The 24,154-nt window shown below is 38.6% G+C and overlaps 1 protein-coding gene across 6 annotated transcripts in view; it reads left to right on the forward strand.

Annotated features, from left to right (window-relative positions):
- The window catches only part of RFX4 (regulatory factor X4), an 87,827-nt gene that overhangs the window by 37,433 nt on the left and 26,240 nt on the right, over positions 1 to 24,154 (forward strand). For 5 of the 6 annotated variants that reach the window (XM_030959716.1, XM_030959713.1, XM_030959714.1 and 2 more), the window contains 8 exons: positions 6,333 to 6,394; positions 11,037 to 11,250; positions 12,096 to 12,173; positions 13,970 to 14,133; positions 16,109 to 16,209; positions 18,015 to 18,073; positions 19,546 to 19,690; positions 22,960 to 23,054. In XM_030959716.1, the coding sequence (XP_030815576.1) occupies positions 6,333 to 6,394; positions 11,037 to 11,250; positions 12,096 to 12,173; positions 13,970 to 14,133; positions 16,109 to 16,209; positions 18,015 to 18,073; positions 19,546 to 19,690; positions 22,960 to 23,054 (918 nt within the window). Of the gene's footprint in view, positions 1 to 5,772; positions 5,861 to 6,332; positions 6,395 to 11,036; positions 11,251 to 12,095; positions 12,174 to 13,969; positions 14,134 to 16,108; positions 16,210 to 18,014; positions 18,074 to 19,545; positions 19,691 to 22,959; positions 23,055 to 24,154 lie in introns of those variants that run through there. The other variant, XM_030959718.1, reaches the window with a different exon arrangement.

Genomic DNA, 24,154 nt, shown 5'->3' on the forward strand with positions numbered 1-24,154 from the left:
CAGTTTCTCTGGAGTGACTTTTCCTTTCTCAATACCCTACAGCAATGGGACTTTTAGTGTTTTGGCCACTTCAAGCATCTGGCTTCCAGTTAGGCCTTAAGCATGGATTGGCCCCAGGGCTGCTTTACCTCATGCCTTGTCAACATGTCCCAGAGGCTGTGCTTACAGCTCAGGGTCTGCCAGAGTGCAGGGATCCTGGTGCTCAGCCTTTTCCCACAGATAGGCTGGGTGATGGCAGGCACTGTGCTGGCACCAGTACAGAGCAGGGGGAGTTGTGCAGGGTTTTAGGTCTGCTTGCCTTCAGCAAGTCAGCGCCAAAAGTGGCTGCAGCTCAGCTAAGGATCTGAGGCACACCACTCAGTGTTTGCAGCTTTGTTGGGGCACAGTAATCTGTTTGATCATGCCTTAGGCTGAATTCTATCTGGCCAAAGGAACTGCTGAAGGAGGATACTGTTTTATGTAGATGAATTTGAGAAGCGGTCTTGCAAGCTTCATCGCAGTGTCCAGTTCAGTTGGAGTTCCTCACAGAATCTAATCTCCATAGCAAGCAGAGTTGGGCACAGGCATTAGAGAAAAGGCCAGCAGGTTTTTCTGCCTTGCTTTGCAGCGTCAGTTGAGCCATACCAATGCTAAAAACAAGTTCTTATCCTAGAGTTAGACCATGCCCTATTTCAAAACTTAGGAAGGTAAGTGGAGAGAAATGGGAAGGTTATTGAATCTTGACAGACAACAGATCTGCGGCCAAGAGTACTGAGCCTGTACACTGCAGCCTTCCCTCCTGGCCACGCAAGTAAACAAGCAAGGGGGTAGAGAAGGTATAGAAGAGGAAGGTAGAGAAGTCATGCTTGTTCCCCTTTTGTTTACACAGTTTGGTGGATTCGAGAGACAGAAATGGTGTTTTGGGCTACTTTGATTATGCTCTTTCCTATCAATGGATGTTTCTCGGTGCAAATTTTCTTGACCATTTCCTCAAGACAATATGATGCTGAATCAGCCCCAAGCCGTTTTGAGCTGAAAGGAACCTCTTAGCACAGGTGTTAATAATAACACCTGTCTCAGAGGAGGATTTTGAAAAGCACTAAAGCTGATGGGGAAACCCTGGAAAGACCCAGCAGGAACAGTACTGGGTCAAAGGCGAATGAACCAAAGACCCTTTCCCTTAAAAGATTGAGGACATCAGTATTGCTTGTGTTTCATAGCAGTGAGAATAAGGAAAGCATAGCTCTGTGAGAATGTAGCTATGTTTGTTATCACTGAATTTTTGCTGCTGCCATGGCAAAGAATATTAAGACTGAAACACCACAATAGAAGTTGGTAGATAAACACATATCTTCTATGCCTCACTTCATGAAAGAAAAGCATGCTGTCTAGATATGGGGCCTGAAACCTGAATTGAGAGAAGCAGAACTAGGCCCTGTTATGAAGAATTGTTATGGGAGGAAAGAGAATTTATTCCACGGTATGTAGAATCTCTCTAGAATCTCACTGAGCTAGGGAGTGCAGAGCCTGGAATCCACTTCTCATTCTGGCAGTGCGAAATTGCTGGGTTGCAAGTTAATTAGATCTTATTTCTCTACTTTGTGAAGTTCTAGAAGCAAGGCTAGAATTATGTCAAATAGAAAGGAACATAAGTAATGAAGAATAACATCCCTCTAGATCAGGTGCATCATGCCTTTTGAAAAGCAGAAATTTAAAACATTCTAGTGGAAAGACTTTTAAAAGCCATCCTCTACCTGTTGCCTCAGAGTAAAATTTAATATTTTGACAAAGGAAGGAAAAGGGTTATTTCAGAAATTTCCAGACATCTCTGGTTTTTTCCATCCTTGCTTAAATGAAGACAGACACATAAGATGCTTTATAAGATTTCTTTTCCCTGATTTGTTTTGACATATCATAGATGATTTTAGATGCAATAATTTGGAAACATAGAGTTCACAGTTTGGTAGCGAATGCAATGAGGAGTGATGGGTGACAGCGTGGTGGTGAAAGCAGAATATCCATGCCCATGGCAGAGTGTTTGGAATAAGAAGATCTTTAAGGTCCCTCCCAACTCAAGCCATTCTGTAATTCTGTAATTCCTCATTTAAACGCTGAGCCTGGATCTGCTTGTGTTATAATGTTACAGTACTAGAGATGTGGGGAGAGAGGCAGTGGCAGAAATGACAGCTGGCAGTAATGAGGTTGAAAGAATGCATCCTTGCAGCCATTTGTGGGTAACAGAACAGCTCCTGCAGTTAGCAGTGCCTAAAATTAATAAATTGTGCAGACTCTAATACAGACTCTTACAGAGGATCTTTTTTAGCTGTTGCTCATAAAGTTTTCCATGTTTTACATGGATGCTCAAGAAACCCATTTAATTTTATTGCCTTAAGAATAACCAAAAATACAAGTAACTAGATATTTAATTCAAGTTTATTCAGACACGCCTGCTAGGTTTAAAAAGCTGAAGTGGGATAAAAATCATGTTATCTCCCCATGTGACTGACCTGCACAGATATTCCAAAAACCATTTGTCAGGATTGTCTGAAGCAATGTTCAACAAATGCTGATCTGGATATACTAGTCCTCTGAAAAAATTGTAAACTATATATATGTTGTTTTATAATGTAATGAGTTTATTTTATGTATGCAGTAAGCACTCACCAGAAGATAAAGTGATGCCTTGTGAAGGCTGACCTAGAACAGAAACTAGACAGAGCAAAATAATAAAGTAGGTGTTTATTAAGAGGCCTCAAATAGATCCACCTTGGGGAGCACAACCCAAAATGGCCACAAAATGGACAACAGGTTACAGGTTCTCGCACTTTTGTAAGTTTTGGTCCATTAGCATATTGGAGCTAATTTTCCAGTTACAGTTTTAGCCCACGAAGTCCCATCCTTCTTGTTTTCTCTCTTTGGTCCACCGTTGTTTATGCTCTTGGGCCTGAGATCTGGATAGGCTGTCCTTGGGTCCCCAGAGAAGGAATTGTTTTGTCTACCTATTCTGTGGAGTGAGCTTACTATCCCCTAATATGAAGCCTAGACTTACACACTAAAGCAGAATAGAATCTGAAAAATATAAAATCTAAAACCTGAGGCATCAAAGCAGTTCTTCATTTTATTGCTTTTAATCAAGAAAGGCATAGAAGATCTTTGGTAGGCAGAAGGCAAGATCATGTCTTAAGCAGAGTACAGAGAAAAGAGAGGGAGAACACATTGAAGTTCAGTAACTGAGAAAGAAATTGCAGGAACTTTTTTTTCCCTGAGGCTAACATAGTAGGGACAGAAGCTATTTCCATGTGAAATTCCTGGTCTACATGTGTTTCAAAACCAAAAATCAGGTAGCCTAAAATAATGCCCAAAAGTCAAAATTGCCACGTGACTTAGGTGAAATTTAATTTGGAATATGTAAAACCTGTACCTTTTTACTCAGCAGTTTTTACTGGGCAGCTGGAATTATGGTCACTTTGAAGAAGCGTGAGACGAAATTTTAGCTCCACTGAAGGACAGTGTTAAAAGATCTGTTCACTCCAAAATTGCTTTGGATACCACCCATGAGATCTTTTTACCACTGTTACTGTTGAGAAGCCAGAACTGCTGTGAGAACAGGGACTTTCCATTCAGAAGGTAGCTCAGACTGCGTGGTCTGGTCTTGATTCATTTGCTTGTGCAAACCTCACTGCAGTGATGGAAGGAAAATGATCCAACTTAGTTTTCAGATCCAAACCTAGATTTTCATGTCTGGCAATTAGAACCCACTTCCCTTCCCACACAACTGTAAAGTTAACACATTTTGTCTTTAGATCTTTAAAAGCTAATAAATATTAAACCAGCCATGACATATTTGTGCAGTGATTTTTCAGGTTGACAATGATATAAATTTTTAAAAAACTACATATTTGGTTCTCTGCTTTTTCCACTGATTTCAACACACAGTGAACTCCACTTTGTCCTGCCTGATTTCCTCTCCCCTTTCAGAGTAATTTTCCTGCCTTTACCAGTATCATTGCACAGAGATTTGCATAAGTATAGCCGAATATAAACATTTATATGAACAGAGAGTTCTTTTAGTACCTGACTTGTTTTATTTCAAACACAGACATTAATAACACGCATATATGTACAAGCACCTAGGTGTAAGCATACCATTTAATATTTTATATATGCAGCATTAGATAAAATAGTCCTGGCTCTTTTTCCAAAGCTTTGCTTGATTATTCTCTTTTTTTTTTTTTTTTAATTACTGGGAAATTGTGTTTTAAGTGATGCATACTTTTAAGATACATTCTGAGAGGTGTATTTATTTCAAATGTGCTGGATTTGAAAAGCAAACAAAGAAAAGAAAAAGGGATCATCTGATCAGCTGCTTCATTATTATTCTGTTTTCCTGATCACTTCTGCCATGGTATGTAGAAATTGGCTGATTTATTTAAATCCCAGTAACTCCCACAGCATATGGTTCATAAAGTAGCATTTACAGTTTGCATTGTAACACTTCACTGCTGCTAGAAATACTTGAAAGTAATATGGTTTGATGCTGTTCCTAGAGGAAAAATAGAGTAAAACTATCTCTAATATTAAATCAACTGCTGTAAGAGCTGCTTTTGGAGAGAGATGGTATTTTCTGAATGACAACTGACACAAAAAAACTCCCCCCAAAAACCAATCAAAAAACTAACACAACCAGTCTTTAAAAAATCCCCTAGCCCAAAAAAAAAACCATCCTCAGAAAGTAGTTCTTCAACACTGCCTTTTTTCCCACAGCCTTGTGGAGCCCCCAACCCTGTCTGCAGAAAATGAAAGAGAGAGGGGTGGGATTAATGTGTAATTAAAGGGAATTTGGAAGGCTGAGATGTTGCGGAATGTTAGATCAGTAGCTGGAACAGCATGTGGTGTTCTTTAGGCAGGCTTCATTGAATCCATACAAAAAAAGAAAGAAGGGCTGCTTGCCTGTCTGCTCATTTATCAAACAGCTAGGCTGAATTTTCACAGCTCCACAAAAGTGTTTTACTATTTGCTGAAGTTTTGCTCCAGAAATTAAAACTGAACAACCTAGCGACTCTGAGTCTTTGCTGCATTTTTGACATCAGCCACCTTGTGCAAAGCTCTTGGAAACCAACACAGGTCGATTTTTATGTGATACTAAGGGAAGATGGTTGTACATTTGCTAAAACCCCCCAGAAAGTACTGAAGAAATGGTCAAATATGTGACATTGTAATGTCTATATTTATATAACACCTTTTGATCTAAATACATGTTCCAAAGCTTTCCGTCATCAGTCAGGATTAAATATTTATCATGGGGGCAAAATGGGTAATGGAGAAAAAAATCTATATTATTTAATCAATTTTAATTTACTTTATTCCTAGTTGAACAGTTATATTCCATCTTGCAGGCTTGTTTTTCTTTAATATTGGTTGGTGTTACCCTGCCAAAGAGGAAGCATTTAGTGATTTATGTAACAAAAACACAATAAAAATGGATTACAGATTTTAAAAGGAAGGAACTCCTTTGCAAGTAAATCTTCAAGGCTTACTGCACTTTTTGTTGCATGACTGTTCTGGCAGAAGACTTTTCCTCCTACAGCAGACCCCAGTGAGAATCTGGTTCAATCCTTGGTGGTGCTGAGCATCTCCTTTCCAGCAACAACAGCAAAGCTTTTTCATCAGGATTAGCCTGGTTGATAGAGTCTCTGGTGACTTAAGGCACAATCTCCATTCATTGATTTATTTCCTTAAATGCAACTGGCCCTGAAGAAGTTTTGGTTGCAGTAGCAACATTCTTTTAATGTCTGCTGACGCACTGGAGTTTGGATTCTTGATGACATCCTGCTGTTTCTGAGATCCACTTGTTTTCCATAAAGGATGAATTGATTATGAGGTATCTTTACAAATGCTGTGATGAGTTTCCTTGGTAGAGGTGATGCCCCTGTCAAACACCGAAACCTTTTTAGAGAATAATATTTTAGAACAAGAAGTGTTTAGTGGCTGGTTTGTGAAGGTCTGTAGAGAACTTTGTTGATCCTGCAAAGTGACATAAGTAGTAGGCCAATTCTAATTACAGTGCTCCTTAGTTAAGAGGCAGAACTGATCTTAGATTTTAAAGGTAATATGTTCTATTCCAGTAACTTCTAAAAGTATTTAAATTAATGGTAGTTAATGAAATTATAGTGAAGTTTAAAATATTTCCCCCCGTTTCAGAAGTGGAATAAATCAAGAGCTTTATTTCTGATTTCTCCTACCACATCACAGTACAGTTTTTCTACCTTTTTTGTCTTAAAAGTCCATATTAATTTAAGCATTAGTAAGTGTGTGTTTCCATTTGTCTTAATATCAGTTCTATCTATTTGCAGATAATAAGACAACAGTTTCCACAACTAACGACAAGAAGACTCGGAACCAGAGGCCAATCAAAGTAAGCAGTGTATGGTATTATTATCATCTCCCAGAGGGCCCCATCTGCCTCTGGCTTTGCTGAATGGGGAATGAGAACAGGCACTAATTTGTGCAGTTGGGAACTTAAAAGCAACTTTGGAAGTTCTATTGTAGTTTTTACATTATCTTACTGATTCAGCAGTGATCCTGTAAAGGTGGTCCTTTTACTGATTTGATTAGCAATATTTTTCATACTGCTTTTTGTCTCAACTCACTTTACACAACATAAAGGACATTCACACTCAGGAGTAATGGAGCCACTGTTGGAGGCTGGGAAATAACAACTGGTTAGCATCACGTTTCAGGCTAGAGAACAAGTGTCAGAACACTCTTTAAAACTTAGGAAGAACATGCATTGATCTAAACTGAAACTGCTCACAAACCTGTATTTAACCACCATTTTTTCCATGTAATGAAATCCAACATACCTTTAGGTGACTAAAGAATTAACTTATTGGCTTGCCCAAAAGATAGTATTTTCTGAAAACAGTTCATCCTAATTCCAGATTGAGAAACTGATTCAGAATTTAGAATGTGGTTTCTGGGATATTTGACTTTTTCCAATTGTTAATAAGTTGTGATTCTACCAATTCATGTAGAGGATACAGCCATGTTTTTACACTTTTTTCTGCATGTGGACTCCAAGAAATTTTTCCAGGGGAGCTTTGAATCTTTTTGTAGCAAGCATAAGACCCCTCACATAATAAAATCTGCTTTTCTCATTAGCTTTCACAGAATCCTACAGAGTAGCAAAAGTGTAGTATCTATAGATCACAAGTGAAAAACTATGGAAGGGGAAATGAAAATGTCATATGGTGTGTTTGAAAAATTTTGTGGGTAAAGCTTCTCTTGCAAAATAAAGCCTATAAAACACAATATGGCTAAATGCTGAGAATTAAATATGCTATTAGGATGGAGCTTACATACTAAAGCTAGAATGAACTGCTCTTTAAAGAAAAAAAGAAACTAAGATGCTAAAAGAAATGCCATTGAAGACAAATTTACTATGCTCTTCTACTAAGTGGTCCATGCAAAGCAGTATTTCTTTGATGGGACAAAATGTTCTTCCCCCCAGCTTGATATTTCCTTAGTTTTTGTAACTAAGATTTCTTTTTCTAGAGCAGACATATTTAAGCAGCTAATTGAAACTTAATTTTGGGAATGGTCCCAAATGGAAATTCAGAGTTGCCATAACACCACTCATCAAAGCCACCAGAAGTCTCTCAGGTGGAAATTGTGAGCTAGCCCAACAACATACTAGGAAAGCATGATAGGACCATGATAAGAGAGCCAGGATTTTGTACTGAATATAAGTTTTGTGAAGACAGAGTGAAAGTGTGTACAAGATGCATTGTGGACACATTCATATGAGTACCCCCTATTGGCTATCAAATCATCCTGGCATCCTGCAACTTTTGTTACTTGTCCTTACATTTAATGAAAGGAGTGAGCACTGCTCTATTTCCAAACCGGAGCTCCTCCCACTCCAGGAGTCTCTCAGAGGGCAAGACACTCTTCATCTGCTGACTAGGGGTGTCTTGCAACTCCAAAAGCTGTCTCTTTACTGTCACTGAGACGTAATATTTCTTGCACAATTTCCCTGTAACCTGCCCGCCTGTCAGAGCAGCTTTCAGGTCACGTACTCCTTTCACGCCACTTGTGCAATGGTTCTGCCCCATCTAGCAAATAGAGGTTTCTGTCATGCGCACAGAGACTACCTATGTGCTATATTTTAAGATAAATATTCTCCTTGGTAGACCCAGCACAGCTGTAACCGAGTTCTGGTTTTGTTTTCAGAAACATCTGACTGCATTCCAGTTAAGTGTTACGTAAAGAAATGACTTTAAGCATTAACACTTCAGTGCCTTTATCACCAACTGTGCTGACCAGTTGCTGCCGGTATTATTTTTGTTCTGCTTCCCTGCTACTGCCAAAGGGAATTCAGTCATAGAAGTAGTTCATATTATCTGACTTCACACTATTCTGTCTTCAGTCTTTTTATAGCACAGCTGCCTTGGAACATTACTAAGTTCAGAGCTGCATTGGTGGTGCTCATCAGTTGAGAGCTTTCTGTTTTGCAGCTGGTTTATTGATGTGAGCATGCAGATGCAGCTGTACTCTGTCGCACTGAGCTTAGAAACAGTTCCACCACAGGTGAGCCGTGAGAAGGCAGCTGAACATCAAAGCGAATTTCTTCCTGTATTGTAGTCTGAAACTCTTCAATTTGGTACCCAAGGTGTGAGTGGAAGCTACACGGTGTGAAGGGAATTTTGCTTCTTTCTTTAAAGGAATGCTGAATATAAGAGATCAATGAGGGTAAAAAGTATTTCACTTTAACACAAAAACAATTTTGTTGTGTGCATATTATTCTTCTACATATCAAACTTTCAAGCCCTGTTTATTGAACTAAGTCGAAGGGGGTTTTTTTGGATAGGAATACAAAAAATAATTGGAAAATAATCTGTGTAAACTACTCCAGTGAATTTTTGCACTTTGGGATAGTAAAATTAATGTAAAAAGAAGCTATGTAGAAAAATTTTGGAGTTAATTTTGCTGCTGCTGTCTATGTGATTTTAAACTCCATGGAAACCTCTTTTATGCAGTTTACTACCAAGTGAAATATACCAGGAATTAAACACTGCACAGTGAAATTCTACAACATTTTCCAGGCTTGTTTTTTTTTTCCTTCACTGATTTAAGACAAAACTTGATACAGGACTGACCCCTGTTTAAAGTTTAAATTATGTTTAAATTAATTGAAGTTTAAATTATACAAGCCTTTCAGTCCCACTTGCTCTTTTTCCCTCTTCCTGCCCTTCCCTGAGCAATTTGTGCTGCTGGCTCCCCAGAGCATTTCCTTTTGGGTTCCCCTACCCCAGATGTAGCACATAGGCCGTGTGTGAGTTTTATGGCCCTTATGTGCAGTGCTCACCTGGCAGCTGTCAGGGACCAAACTGGGCACTTAAACCAAGAGCTTTTTTTTTTTCAAGCTAAAAAATTAAAAAAGCCAAACTTCTACAGCTGGTGTTGTAACCCTTTGCCATTAGTTACCTGTAAGAGGTTAGGAACATTCTGGAGCCGGGTTTCTTGTACGGAATGCATGTTTTGACCTAAGCTCTGATGGGAAAATTTGGAGCCAATACTGTTGCTTTCTCAGGTATTGAAGCTAGGAAAATCCATTCATATCATGTCAGTGGAATGTTTTAAGAAATGTGATTTGGATTATTCAATGTTGAGTTCAAGATAGTTTTCATTTTTAATGGAAAGTAGGGAATGCCCTCAGTAGGTATGGCCAGGAACCATGTACTAGAAATTTCCTACATCACCCCAGGCCTTCTCTCAGCCTATGTCCGCGGATAGAAGAGTTTGGGCTTCCAGCTCTTTGCCACTATTTTCTGCTGGGGATTATGACATGCACGGATCTGTGGGTGAATGACTGTGAGCGGAAAAGGAAAAGTCACCAGTTAGTTTAAACTACCATCACTTACATGCTACTCTTTAATTGATTTCATTGATGATCTTTGTAGAACTGCCTCAAGTGAATTTGTGTCTGAATGAACAGATTTGGTGTCAGCACTCTGAAACAGTAACTGACTGAAGAGTCAAAGAAGCATCCAGAGATGGAAATTTCTTGTGCCATCATAGTGGCATCCAGAAGACAGAGTCTCATGATGATCTGATAGGCTATAAGGAGAGAAGTGGAGGATCGCTGAAAAATCTGTGTAGGATTTGGCTGAAGTAAAAGTATACTAGCAATGCAATCTTGTGATGCATTTTGTAATCACAACTAATTTAGTTGATGTGTTGGGTGCCTGCAGCTGAGAAACTGAAATAAAAGTTAGGAAATTACAGGAGGACTAAGATGAAATCTCTGCAGCTTTGATGCAAGAATTTTGCTTGATAACCAGTGCATCCACCAGCACCTATAATAAAGCTGACTGGTAGCACAAACTTGTCCCACAAGGCCACCGATCTGTTTCCATAGCACAGCCACACTGTAATTCCTAGAGTGGCCTCACAGACAGAGTTAGTGCTGTGTCCTATCTCTCACTGATCAAAGCCCAGTGCTGATGCTAGGGTATGTAGCAAATAATTGGAACAAGTCTTTCCCCCCCTCTTTTTTTTGAAAATTGAAGTGTTTTCAATTTTTGAAACATTTCTGATCAACTCGTTTGCAATGAAGACTTGTGCTTTTCAGGGACCGAACCAGCCCTCAACAGCCTGAGAATCAGGGAGCTGAAATAACAACAGAAGGGCTGGTTCAGAGGGTCTGTACCTCTGCTTATTGCTGAGCTAAAGGAGTAGCTGCACAGCAGAGCTCTGCCAACAAGTAATGTTAGGATCCTTTTTTTTTACTAAGGAGTTAAAAAAGTAGAAGTACATAATTTTCCTGCCCTATAACAGAGTCACCTTACTTTTGCTGTAAAGAATGAAAATTAGAAGCTCAGTATATTACCACAGTGTTCTGCTGCTGAATCAATGCTTGTTAATAATGTATAAACTATTGCTCAGTCTTTTTTGCCGTAGAAATCATTTGCATTATCAGTTTCCCTTGCCTCTATATATTTTTCTTTAATTTTCAAACAATCTGCTTTATAAAATTGCGCATCTCTATGTATCAGGTACCATTATTATGGGATTGCAGTGAAAGAAAACTCCCAGTATTATGATGTGATGTATTCTAAAAAAGGAGCAGCCTGGGTCAATGAGACGGGAAAAAAAGAAGTAACCAAACAGACAGTGGCGTATTCACCACGATCCAAACTGGGAACATTGCTGCCAGAGTTTCCAAATGTCAAAGATCTAAATCTGCCAGCCAGTCTGCCAGAGGAGAAGGTAACACTTTGGAAATCTTTTCTCAGCTTGTCTTGGTTTCTTTTTTCCCCCTGCTCTGGATGAAAGCTTTGTCTAATATATAAAGACTTAAAACAGGAGTAAGTTTAATAATGCCTTGATTTGATTTATGGGAGGCTGAAGTACTTAATTTAATAGGAAGAAATATCTTCCCTTAAAAAGGGGAGCTGACACTATCAACTGTACAATATTTCTAACACCCATGTACGTTTTTTAAAAAGTTACATTACATACAGCAGGGCAACTTTTAAAATTATGTGATGTTTGAGGGCAACTTTTAAAATATTGAGGGCAGCCCTCTAATTTGTGAACACACTAGATAGCAAACTGACAAACAGTTCTAATGCTTTCTTGAGTAGGGAGATGTAGTGAATTTCTTCTTCTAGAGTAGAAATTCAGAGAATCCTATTTGCATATATGACAAAAATGTTCTGGCTCCTCTTGGCTGAGCTTGCTAGGTTTCTGGTTCTATTCACATGTGTAGTATCAATGTGAAGTGGACAAAAGAATAGGGTTTTTAGTTCTTTATGTCCTAATTAGGGGCACATTCTCATCTTTGATCTCACTGAGGCTTTTTGCTCCTCTTACATTTGAAGAATCCTATTGACAGAAAAATCCATGAATTCAAAGGGAGAATTTACTTTTGAGAAGAAAACTCATCTTACAGCTAATCTAAATACAATTTAACTGAGTTCATTATTTTTGCAGTTGCACATTGATAAGATAAGGAAAAAACTTGCTTTTTCTGTGCTCTGTGTTCTGGTATTTTAAAAGAGGATTTCTTAAAACAGAATGATCTTTTGTGTGTCTCCTTCATTCTTTTTCAGGTTTCTACCTTTATTATGATGTATAGGACTCACTGTCAGAGGATACTAGACACTGTAATAAGAGCAAACTTTGATGAGGTATGGTTAGAAACTGCAGTTGCAGTTTAATGATCCTTAAGGTATCAATGGATTTGAGACCTCATTTTGTATGTTATATTACAGACTTAGGGGTTTGTGGTGCTCAGTGCTTTTCAGGAGCAAGGAAAAATGGCTGTACTTGAGTATCTAATATGTGACTGACAGCACTAAATCTCACTTATAATTCTGGGTGAGTTGGAGGAGCAAAAGCAATGAGAATGTTTTTGCCCTCTGTTCTCCAGCAGGATTAAGGTAGCAATATCCCCTTACAAGATGCTGGACAATCCAGTTCTTACAACTCGAGAAGTGTGTCCACCACAACTTTTCGAAGCTTTTGTTGGAACAGAGCCGTCTGAAGGAATTCCTCTCTGTGCTCAGCAGAGCCAGGGCAGGTGTCACGGCAACAACAGTGGGCTCTGCTGGTCTTTTAACAGCAATGCAGAGTGGTGGGGAGATTACAGTCTCCCAGACATCCCAGAGAGCCATAGCTGAAGTCTCTGGTTGCTCTGTTGTACTGCAGTGCAGCTAGGAACACACACAGTGCTCACCAGTGAACACCATCTCTTAGAGATGTTTAAGGCTTGTACCTGTTCATATCTCACTGAATTTGAGGGATTGCTAGCAGTACATGCAGACAGCTCTATAATTAGAGCTGAAAAATAAAATGTTACTGGAATGCAAGCAGGTTTATATTACATGAGAAGATGGCTTTTTATCTAGGATAACAAATCTGGCCATAGAGATACTGAGGACCTGATTAAAAGATGATATTCAGATCCTGGAGAAAAAAAAATGGGTCTTTCGACTCTCTCTTCTGAACAATGGGAGAAAATTCCTTGCTTTTCTTCTTTAATTCTCACATTCTTTTGGTTTAAATCTAGTTTTGCACCACTGTACTGAGTCTAGAATTTTCCATGTGAGAAAAATACTTGACACATTCAGGACATTTAGGTGGACGAGTCTCAGAATAGTTTCTTAAGAGCAAGATGCTGTATTTTATTAGTTTTATCAGGATCTCTGGTAGGGAATGGGCTGAGCAGCAGCAATATATAAATGGCAAATACTCTTTGCTACACATGGTGTGGTTGCTTACTTCACTGCAGCATGTGTGCAGAAAGTTATAATTCGTGAGTGCTGGTGTTCTGACCCCTGTGGAACTGATCATATCATTCTCTGAATAACACCTTTATAGCCTACATTCAAATTTTCAGAGGTATATTTTGTTGTGTCTGAAATCTCTCCCCTATTTTTGGGTTTTTTTTGCCTTTCGCCACTTTTTCTCCACTTTCCTTCATAGTGGAGGAAAGATAAAATCCAAAAGTGTAGTGTTTCTTTCCAAAGCAAAGACAGAAAATGGTATATTGACCCTTGTAAGCCATTTGTCATCCTCTTCTCCCTCCCTCCCTCCACCAAGGCCTAGATTGTATTCCTTTGTACACAGGGACAGAGTGCAAAGAGAGAGAAAAAGGCCTGACATGTGAAGCCAAAGAGCTAAACTCATCAGCCACTGATGGAAGATAAAAATCCAGTGATTCTCATGGGTGTCTCTACTGCAGTGACACAAAGACTCTCTGTCACCAGCCTCGAGTGTCTCTGTACCTTTTGGTTGATTATCCCATTTTGTGCTGCGTTACAGTACAAGCCTGTGTAGTTAACGCACATGCCTTGTCTGTGTTGCACGCCATTAGCCCACCTCTAAAACAAAAGCTGTGTAAGCATGATCATTTAAAGAGAATGGTATTTGTGGCCTTTGATTATTTTAATTTTAACATTCCTGCTTCTTCTCGTGATTGCAGGTTCAAAGTTTTCTCCTGCACTTTTGGCAAGGGATGCCTCCTCATATGCTGCCCGTACTGGGTTCTTCAACTGTAGTGAATATAGTGGGAGTTTGTGACTCAATTCTGTACAAGGCAATTTCTGGAGTTTTGATGCCAACGGTACTACAAGCCTTACCTGACAGGTAACTGACCCCTTCCAGCTCAGCTGTCTTTGTTATATTCCTTTTCTTCGAGAATGACACCCGTTCTCAGAGAGCTGCTTGCTGCCACCCATTTTCTGACTTTAAATCACAGTGTCATTTGAAAGGAGTTGCAGAGCTTACATGTTCCTGAAAAGATGTTCAGATTTTGACAAGACTTGTATTACGAAGGACTTGGAGGGTTGGGGGTTTTTATGTAATGAAGGATACCACCTTCTTTTTGGTTTCTTAATGTTCAGCTAAACCCAAACTGAATTCACTATTCCAATCCATGTAGTAGATTTCAGCTGGTCTCCTTCTACCCGGAGTTCATGTGAGTCCAAGAATTCTTGTTCATAGAGATAAAGCAGGTCAGAGATCAATAATCCACAGCAAAAAAGTGTAATCGCTGAGTGTAGTCAACATGTTCTCCCCTCTGGTTTTACTTGTGTGCTCATCAGGAAGCCATCTTTTTCTAAATAGTCTTGTACACTTTTAATATTATTTGACTGATGTGTTCTTGACATGGAGTAACTTGTTAAGAATATTGCTCGAGTAGATTTTTAATGGTACTGCGTGTTTAGCCCTTAAGATTTTAAAGTTTCTCTAATCAAGGAAAATGTTTTCACAACATTGTTCTGCTCTTCTATGTGCATTTCATGACTGCTAAAGTGAAAGTATTTTACACAAGACATCTGGTATAAGCATAGGCTGTTCTTGATAAGACATGTACATTACAGGCTTTGCCCCTCACCCCTCCAAATCTATTTCATTGGAAGGATTAAACAGAACAGCAGTCCTTTTCTCAAGCTGCTTAGCTCTTTCATAGCAAATAAGGAGAGACTTGAGTGTGAATATAGACTTTTGTAATGCATATAAAGGGCCAGATTGTGGCTATTAAGCCATAGCCTGCACTGGAGGGGGTGAAGAAGGGTCTCATTGCAATGGAAGCTCCTGAAGGAAATCTTGCTGACTCAGCCAGAATCCTCCGAGATACTTCCTGGGAACAAATTCTGGCTATCCAGAAAAGGCACTTTTTAGTGAGCCTAGCAGTTGTCATCCATCCTCTGTTCTCTTTGGGTGTTTCTGTGGAGCAGAGCAGGCTGATGACCATGTTTATTTTACTACCTTGTTGTCTGTGCAGTGTGCTAGGAGTATAAACAGAAAAAGCTTCTTGGTTGAAAGGGCAAAGTTCCTTGTATCTTTTCTCTCTCATTTGTGCATTTCTAACATAGCTACAGGCAGTGTAGCTTTGTCTGTCAGAGCCAACTCTTAGGATCCTCTGCACAACACTCTGCAACTGTTCCTGGAAACTGTCATTTTTTACTGAGGATTCCAATGAGAAGGGCAGAATGAGCTGCCTACCAAGTTTAATAGGAAACGATGGAACCATCAGGAAATGGCAGCAAGAAAGAAGAGAGAAATTTCACTTGTCTGGGAAAGTTCCAGTCCTGTGAAGGGCTAAGCAGGCAGGTCCTGCTCTACCTCCAGTTCCCCCACTTGTTTGGGCTTGGCCTGAAAATTCCTCCCCACCACTATCATCACTGACTAACTGGCTCTGGCCTGCAGCAGAATTACCTGTTGCTCTACTTGAATATCCCCTTGTACATGTGTATAAATGTGGACATGACTGTGAGCTGAAATCCAAGCTTTGATTTATTGTCTTCTTTAAACAGTTGTGAATTCATATTTGTGGAGAGTGGGAATGATTTTATTTAAAATAAAAATGCTGTTTGTAAGTATCAAAGCAATTGCTGAACAGAGATGGGAGGTTTTGACCATGGTGATAAATTTTGCCTTTCTTGCAAAAGTTGTCAGAAGTTTCAGAAATTTTTCTTCATCCCTACAAACCAAAATATATTAGCAACTGCATAATAATGAGTTGTAAATAAATCACTCATGGTCTTCACATGTTCACAGCTTTTATAGTGCAATGCTCAGAGTAAACACAGTGTGATGTTGTGATTTCTTTTTTCAGTTTGACGCAGGTGATCCGAAAGTTTGCAAAGCAACTGGATGAATGGCTGAAAGTAGCTCTCCATGATTTACCAGAAAACCTACGAAATATCAAATTTGAATGTATGTATTACTCAATCTCTCTCCTGTTAAACTGGGAAGGATAATGTTTATTGATCACAAATTAATTGGAAGTGAAACTAGTGTTCTTTCAGGAATTAAAACCTGTCATCATTATAAATCTTGCATTCACTTAGAATCTCCACTTGTTAATGAGAACCAATCTCATTTAGTGAAATGAGGCACTGCTCAAAATGAGAATTTATTTTCCTTTCTTGTGGATTCTGATAAAAAAATTAATTTTGTTGATAGTAAGCAAACATTAAGGATGATACTAGGTAAGGAAAATTATTAAACAAACCCTTAGGCTAGCAGAATTTGAATACAGCTTGAGGCCCTTGCTCAAAAAAGTGCCAGAGTTAGAAATGAAGGAGATCAAATTACCCTGTCACCACAGGAAAGGGCACTAGTCCTTTTCAAACGTGCTTTGTAGATGCCTGCAGTGCACATCACCTATTGATAAAGCCTGCTTTATTTCACAGCTCTCAATTCTTTGCCTTTCATGAGCACTAAATTCCACACCACAAAGTTAAAGGGAAAAAAAAACTAATTTAGGAGAAGGATTAACTATTTTGATCAGCGTGGAAAATTAGGTGAATATGTTACTGAGAACAGTCAGGATGGAAGTTGGAACAACTAATTTCAGGGTGTTTTGAACTGTTTACTAATTTGTTTTAAAAATTAAACAAAGTCTGAGGTGCAGATATGCTTTACCTCATCTTTTTTCAGTTCAAAAATATCAAGAATCTTCAACAGGAAAATCTTTGCCAATCTTACAGGCAGACAGAAAGAGATGGACAGTGCACTCTCTAGTCATTCTCAATCCATATTTTTTTAACTGCCTTTATGCACAGTATGGAGGGAAAGCTTACTCTGTGACCACATATAACATCTCTTTGGATAGATCTGCAAGTATAGTCCTTTTGATACAAGGAAAATACTGTGTGCACCCTGCCTTTTACATGAGACCTTGTTGCTTCTGCAGCTGTTTCCTCCTCATCGGAATTTGTGATAGGGTACACAGCCAGTGGAGCTACTGACACAAGGAACTGCAAGCTTTGGTCATTTTTGCACTTCCCAAGGCACTGATTTCAGACAAAGAAATGCACAATATCACATTTTAAAAGCTCATTTTCCAAGAATAGGAAATATCTTAACACAAGGTCCATATCACTTGCAAACAAAGAGCTAAACTGGGAAAGAGGACTGGGAAGTACCTCCTGGACCATTTCAGCCCATAATGTATTAGTATGTAATGCAAATTGTTTTCAGAAATTTTGATCAAATTCTACCTGAAACTGGATCAGAGTTTAGCCCCTACTAGTCCAGTCAAAAGGCTCCTCCAAAACTTAATTGCATGAAGATTTAGCAATCTTTTCTCATTTCCACATATAGCATAGCTATTGTTGTTTTATGTGCACTTATTCTTGCACCAACATTTTTCTTTCTGTTAAACAGTTCTTTCTGTTCTCTAGCTCCTTTGTGTAGCAAGAGAAAATTTGCTATGCTGAACAAGCAAAACTTTTCCATGGTCCTCTGTTTCTCTTGTCATGTCATTATTCACAGCATCTATAAATAACTGTTTGTAATATGCCTCTGTAAAATTTATTGAGCATCCAGATTTAAGGGTTTAGGTCAAGGTTTAAGTTAAAGCTGGGCTAGCTGAGTGCATTTCATGTAGCCACAATTTTGTATAGAAAACTGGATATATATTTTTTTTGTTGTTGTTCTTGTTTAATTTAATACTTTCTGAAGTAATTATTCTTATTTAGCACAGTATGTAAATATGTATCTCTTCTTTCCTGCAGTGTCCAGAAGATTCTCACAAATACTACGGCGACAGACATCACTAAATCATCTCTGCCAAGTAAGTATTTCAGTTACCCAGGTTTGAAGAATGCCCTTTTTACTGACTTTTCAAATAATTTTATGAGTTGACAGGTTGGACTTTATTCAGAGGAGGAGATCACATTAGCAGTTTGTCTCTAGCTTTTCTAGACAACTGGCAACCCCTGATCACTAAATTCAGCAGGGTATTTTCATGAAACAAAATTATTATTTGATTTGAAGAGACGGTTTATTTCCAAGAAATTAATGAGAGACATTCCATTGATTTCAGAGCTGCTTGTATTAGGCCAGTTGCAAAGCAAGAAAAAGTTCTACATGCCCAGCAATACATTCCAAGTCTAATTGTATGTTATAAATGAAATGCAAATTAGTAAAAGGGGAAACAGCTTAACTGGGTTTTAAATAGACTTGTTCTTGTAACCACAGCAAGTGAATATAGAAGCTGCTCCAAAGTGTTTGGTTTTTCCCAGTTTACGCCAGAATTACCTGTAAAAAGTCATGAAGTCAAATTCTGTGTAGTATAAAAAGGGAGAGACTGCATTGAATTAATTAATGTTTCACGCATTCATTGGAGGGGATAGGTTTTTTCCTGTCACCTAAAAGCTCCACTTTTGGAAGGTGTATCCAAAACCCCAGGTTAACCCTGTGAGGGGTGAAGCCCACAAAAAGAAGCTCTAGGGAAATAAAAAAGACTCCTGCAAGGAATTTTATAGGTTTCTTCTGCCATTATTTTAGTAGTGGAGACAGAGATACTTGAGCTACCTTTCCCCAAATACCATAGATCATCACTGCACCCTGGAGGTCCATAGCCATTCAGAGGAAATCAAGATAAAGAAACCACAACATTCTGCATCAAACCTGGGATCAAATCTCTTAGGTGAAGAACTCTTCAAGTGCATCACTCCCTTGGGGAAGCTGATAACCTTGCATCTCTGCTTAACTTACAGAGATCTGTGTATATGACCATGGCCTTGTGTCACTTCCTTTGTGTCACTCTGTCCATCCTCCTCATTACCAGCAGCAGATCCCTGTCTCAACCAGCCAAGACATGGACCTGATGAGGAGGTCTCATAACCTTTTCATCTGGCTGAGGGAAGAATGAGAGTCTTCATAGATTGGGAGAGGAGAGGGTACAAACCTGAATGGGGTTTGTTTGGTATTGGTTTGATTTTTTTTGTTCTGAAGCTTGAAATGAAAACCAGCAGAGCTGTTAGAAATTGAGGGATCTAGCAATGGCAGCATCAGATTAGTGTTGCTCATTAGGGTTTGTGGTGGATGCAGTCAAAATACTTGCAGTTGATTAAAGTAGGCAAAATGACTGAAGACTTCTCTTGTTAGAGGGCCCTGTAATATCCATAAGACTTCAATTTGGTGGGTGGGGGTCCATGAGGAGAATCAACTTAGCACAGCTAAGGAAGCGTAAAAGGGGATAAAGCCTATTTTTTAACCTAATAAAGCATGAACTAATGAATAGATTGGATTGGATTACAGGCATCAAGAACAGTGATCCACAGTGCAGACATCACATTTCAAATGCTGGAGGACTGGAGGAATGTGGATCTGAATAGCATTACCAAACAAACCCTCTATACTATGGAGGACTCACGGGAGGAACACAGAAAACTCATCATACAATGTAAGAGCAGAATCTTCAAATAAAGCCAGGTGAACTTGGCTTCCTGCTACAAAGCTCAGAGAAAGTAATGCTGGTTTTACAGCCACTGGTTTGCTTGGAGACTTAAGATAAATATAGAGACATTTACCAAAATGTAAGGCAAATCCTGTCAAGGTCTTATGTTTTGCGGCAAAGATCTGGGCACCGTTCCTTGATGCATTCCTTTCTAGTACCCAGAACAGACAATGGCACAAAACTAGCACCCAAATTCGGGAGGATTTTTTCCACGAAGCCGAGCAAACTAAATCTATGAGTCAACCATTGAAGGTGTGAGTCCAATCTTTCCTGCTGTAGAATTGCAGGAGAATTGTCTTTTGAATTACTTTAACACTTAAGTGGCTGTGCATTTGAGTCCCTTGTAAACTTGTTTATAAAAAGCTCCTTTTTACACAATGTCTTCATAATCAAGAGCATTTGGTGGGATAAGCTTTTGCCCTGAACTATTATGACCAAATAGAAGTCCATATCAGACAAGCTCATTGGATAATTTAGCTTCTGTCTAGTATAGTGAAGGGTATGGACTTGAAAATGACTTTGGAGATATTGGCAAATTTGTTTTACAATTAAAGGCCTTTTGCAAATACAAAACATTCCTTTCATCATGCAGCAAGTGTTATATAGTTATAAGACCAGGTGTAACCCGAAGCACACTGAGTTTTGTTATTTTGAGGCAACAGAGCTTTGTCTTTAACATCCTTCACATAACCTCACTTCCTGTGAACCCGCCTGTTGTATTGCCATCTCCCTCCTGAGGAGGACCAGTCATCTTTTACCCAGAATCTGCCTGAACAGGGCCCAACCCAGGCAACCACTTGCGGAAGCCCAGCAAGGGTAGGTTTGCTAGTGAGGTAACTTTCAGGGAGTGGCTAGGAAGACAAGGGGTGACACCTTCACATGTGCCCTGGACCCTACAAGGTTGACTTTGGCAGTCATCCCAGTGTGTTAACACTTGAATTCTTCTCCTTTGTTCAGGGATGGGCCTTGCATTCTCTGCTAGCTCTGTTTTCCAGGGAGAGGTTCTTGGTATTCTTTTCTCCCTTTCTTAACCCTTGACTCATTTCATAGCCCTCTTCCCTTTTGAGGAGATAGGAACTCGACATGGCAGCAAAGGAGGTAGCATGCAGTGAGACTGAAGTCCAAAAGCTGAGTAAATCCTTCTGTCATCTGTTAAGTTTTCAAGATCTATCCAGCATCCTACCACAGGCAAAAAAATGTTTTCAAAGTTATACTCCCTAGTAGCAGCAACATTTTGGTTGCCATTCAGAACATCCTGAATGTTTAAGGAATCTTCTTGTGTATGTGCTATTAGCGTAATAAAACCAAACAGAATTTTCCTCAATGTTGTTGGATTTGTGCAAGTTTTCCTGTATTTTAGGCCTATATAGTCCAATAAGACATTATTCGGAAATGGTAAGCTAATATCTCATAAGATGGGATGCCAATGAGGTGCTCAGATACACATCTGAGAATATTCCAGAACTTAGATTTTTTACCCCCAATTTTGATGTTTATCTACTTGACCAAAGATTTTTTCACTCTGCCTTGGATGACTTATATGGCACCAATTTAAGGCCTATTTTCATACTCTTGTTACTAGTAATCAAGGAAGTACAATTTCAGCTACTATAACTAGGCAAAAAAAAAACCCCAGGTTTATAAACCTATAAACAAACTGATGGAGAAACAGAGAAAAATCACTGGGTATAAGAGAACCTCTTCCCTGTTCTGCTGGACTACCTACCTCTGACATGATTTCTGCTTTATTCCCTTATTCTTAGATCCTGTTGAGGTATTTTTAACAATCACTAAAGGCTAAACATCTAATTTTCTCAAATAGATTGTTGTACACAGTTGCATTGCTCCAGCAGCAAAGCAGGCAACTGATTTGTTTTTCTGCTCTTGCTCCCCTCTTTGCACAGCATATGAATTACTTCATCTGTTGTATCAGGCAGTTTTTGTCCAGCCAAATACTCAGGTAAGGAGACAACATTTAGATTTCTCTGTGACCCTGTTCTGAATAAAGGGAGGTTGCCCATTCAATAGGAGAATGAAAGAAGAAAAGGGTGGCACAAACATAATTTCCCTTCTTCCTCAATTAATGTTTCTGGTAACTCAGCCTTTCCAAGTCTCAGTTAAACTAAGTTGTAGTCAGGTGTTTAGCCAGTGCATTCCGGCTCATCCTTCTAGTCCAACAGAATCAGGGAGGTGTTCTTTGCATTATTTTTGGATAGCCTCTCTGGCTCATTTCCTTAGCTATCATTTCTACACTTTGCCTCCTCCACCCCCTTCACTATCTTTCCTATGGAGTGAAATTCCTTCCTCCTGTTATTTATAATTAGTTGTAAATGGAATTGCTTAGCGCACTGAAGTCATCCTGTAACACAGCAGGTAGAAAGTATCTTTCATCTTGACCTACTGGGCCTTTCATAGTAGCTGAGTTGAAGAATTAGTTTGTTAAGGTGTCAATGCACATGATTCTTTGTCTTCCAGCCATTGGTTCTCATATGTAAATGAGACTTGAAGTTTTAAGGACTGCAGTTGAATGACTTTTTAACTTTTTGTATTGAAATATATTAATATGTGTACTTGGAAAAGGCCAAAAAGTATACAGGTTGCCTTTTGCAACTCTTCTTCATAATAAGTAGAGTATTTCTGCACTGATAGCAATTTGTTTTGAAGAAGAAGTTTGTGGACATTCTGTGTGTGTGTGTCTGGCATTGCAAATAGATGATTTGCGGCAGTTAAATCATGTTTTTGCAACTAAAGCATTATACAGATGAGCGCCCTATCAACAATACTCATTCACTTGGTGCCTAGAAGATTCTTTATGCATTTCTAAATCAATTTCATGCATGACATTTTTTCATCACTGGGGTCAGGGCCTAGTTTCTCACTCTTCATAGAGAACACCATAAACATTTCACTTCTGGGCACACCAGACAACTTAAATAAAGCCCACTAATTTTAAAAAATAGGTTCTGTTTGGCTTGCATTAAAAAAAACTTTCAATGACTGCGTCACTTTCAGTAGAAACAAAGTAAGAGACCCAGCAAACTTTTTGGGTCAGTACCAGGAAAGATGCATTTGTTTCAGTTAAGTAATCTATTATAAAAAAAACACAGTAAACTTGTGATTCTTTTGGCAGCCTTTTGTGATTTGTTTTTCTTTTGTTTGAAACAGAATCAGAGTTCTAAGGTGGGCTTTTTTGTTTGTTTTGTTTTGTGTGCCAGTGTATCAGGAGTTTGATCACCTTTTGGAGGAGCAGTCCCCCATTGAGTCATACATCGAGTGGCTGGATTCCATGGTGGACAGATGTGTTGTAAAGGTTGGTAAGGAGGAGTGAGTCACTCATGTGCATTATGATCTCTATTCAGATAATACATTTTTAGAAAAAGTAAAATTAATAACAAAAAAAAAAGGAGTTGGTAATGAGCAGGACTAAAGCAGTAGTGGCCAAAATCTCACCAGTTTTCATGGAGAATTGCTCACATTCACGATTTTGCCCTATTCTGCTCTTGTTTATTTTATTCCAAAAGATGGTATTCAAAAATGAACAGGGTTGAGGTTTCCAATCAAATCAATATTTCCAGGGATATGGAGAGTCATCCTAGTGGTATAGTGCAAAGAAAAACATAACCTGGCCTTTTAAGATTTTAATGAACAGGATATTTAAGCTAGCTAATTCATCTATATACAATCAAATGTGAGAATGAAAGTCTACATTACCATTCAGTCAAGGACACATTCATGTTCCTTTTGAACTGATATGGAATACCAAAGTGTTGTATTTTCTTTTCATTAAAGCACATGCAGAAACCTGCTAACAAAGGTTTAAAACATATTTTCAAAAATTATCCAGCATCACCATAATTTTACATAGAGTATGAAAATGTATAACTGACTATTTTACCTTCCGTTACTTCTATGTATTAGGATGTTCTGTTAGAATTTAAACTCTTCATTCCCGTTGTTAGGGCTCTGAAGTAAAACCAAAACAAACCAAAATATGCTGCCTCTCTCTCTCTCTGCTGCAAAATAGACATATAGGAAACAAATAATTATCCAGATTACTTGAAATACTTTGATTGTTTTGGGGAACTTCTTTTCTAGTCAGTGGAATGCAATTTGTAGTTCAGGCCAGAGCTGTTAATTTTAATTAAGAACTTGACATGAATTGTAGTAAATGAATTTTAGTAGCTGATTGGGTTAATCTAATATTTTAACTCACATATGGCTATAATAAATATATTTTTGAAAAGTTAATGCCTAAAGTGTGCTTTCTGGAAAATAGTTCTCCTAGTAAAATGACTAAGCAAATTCACAAAAATAAAAATGAGAAGGAACAAAAAACTTTATATTCAATATTAAACCTCATTTGAAATAATAATATAAATTTGCAGTGTAGATCAAAGATTGATTATAAAT

The sequence above is a fragment of the Camarhynchus parvulus genome, chromosome 1A (assembly GCF_901933205.1).
Source record: "Camarhynchus parvulus chromosome 1A, STF_HiC, whole genome shotgun sequence".
NCBI lineage: Eukaryota > Metazoa > Chordata > Aves > Passeriformes > Thraupidae > Camarhynchus > Camarhynchus parvulus.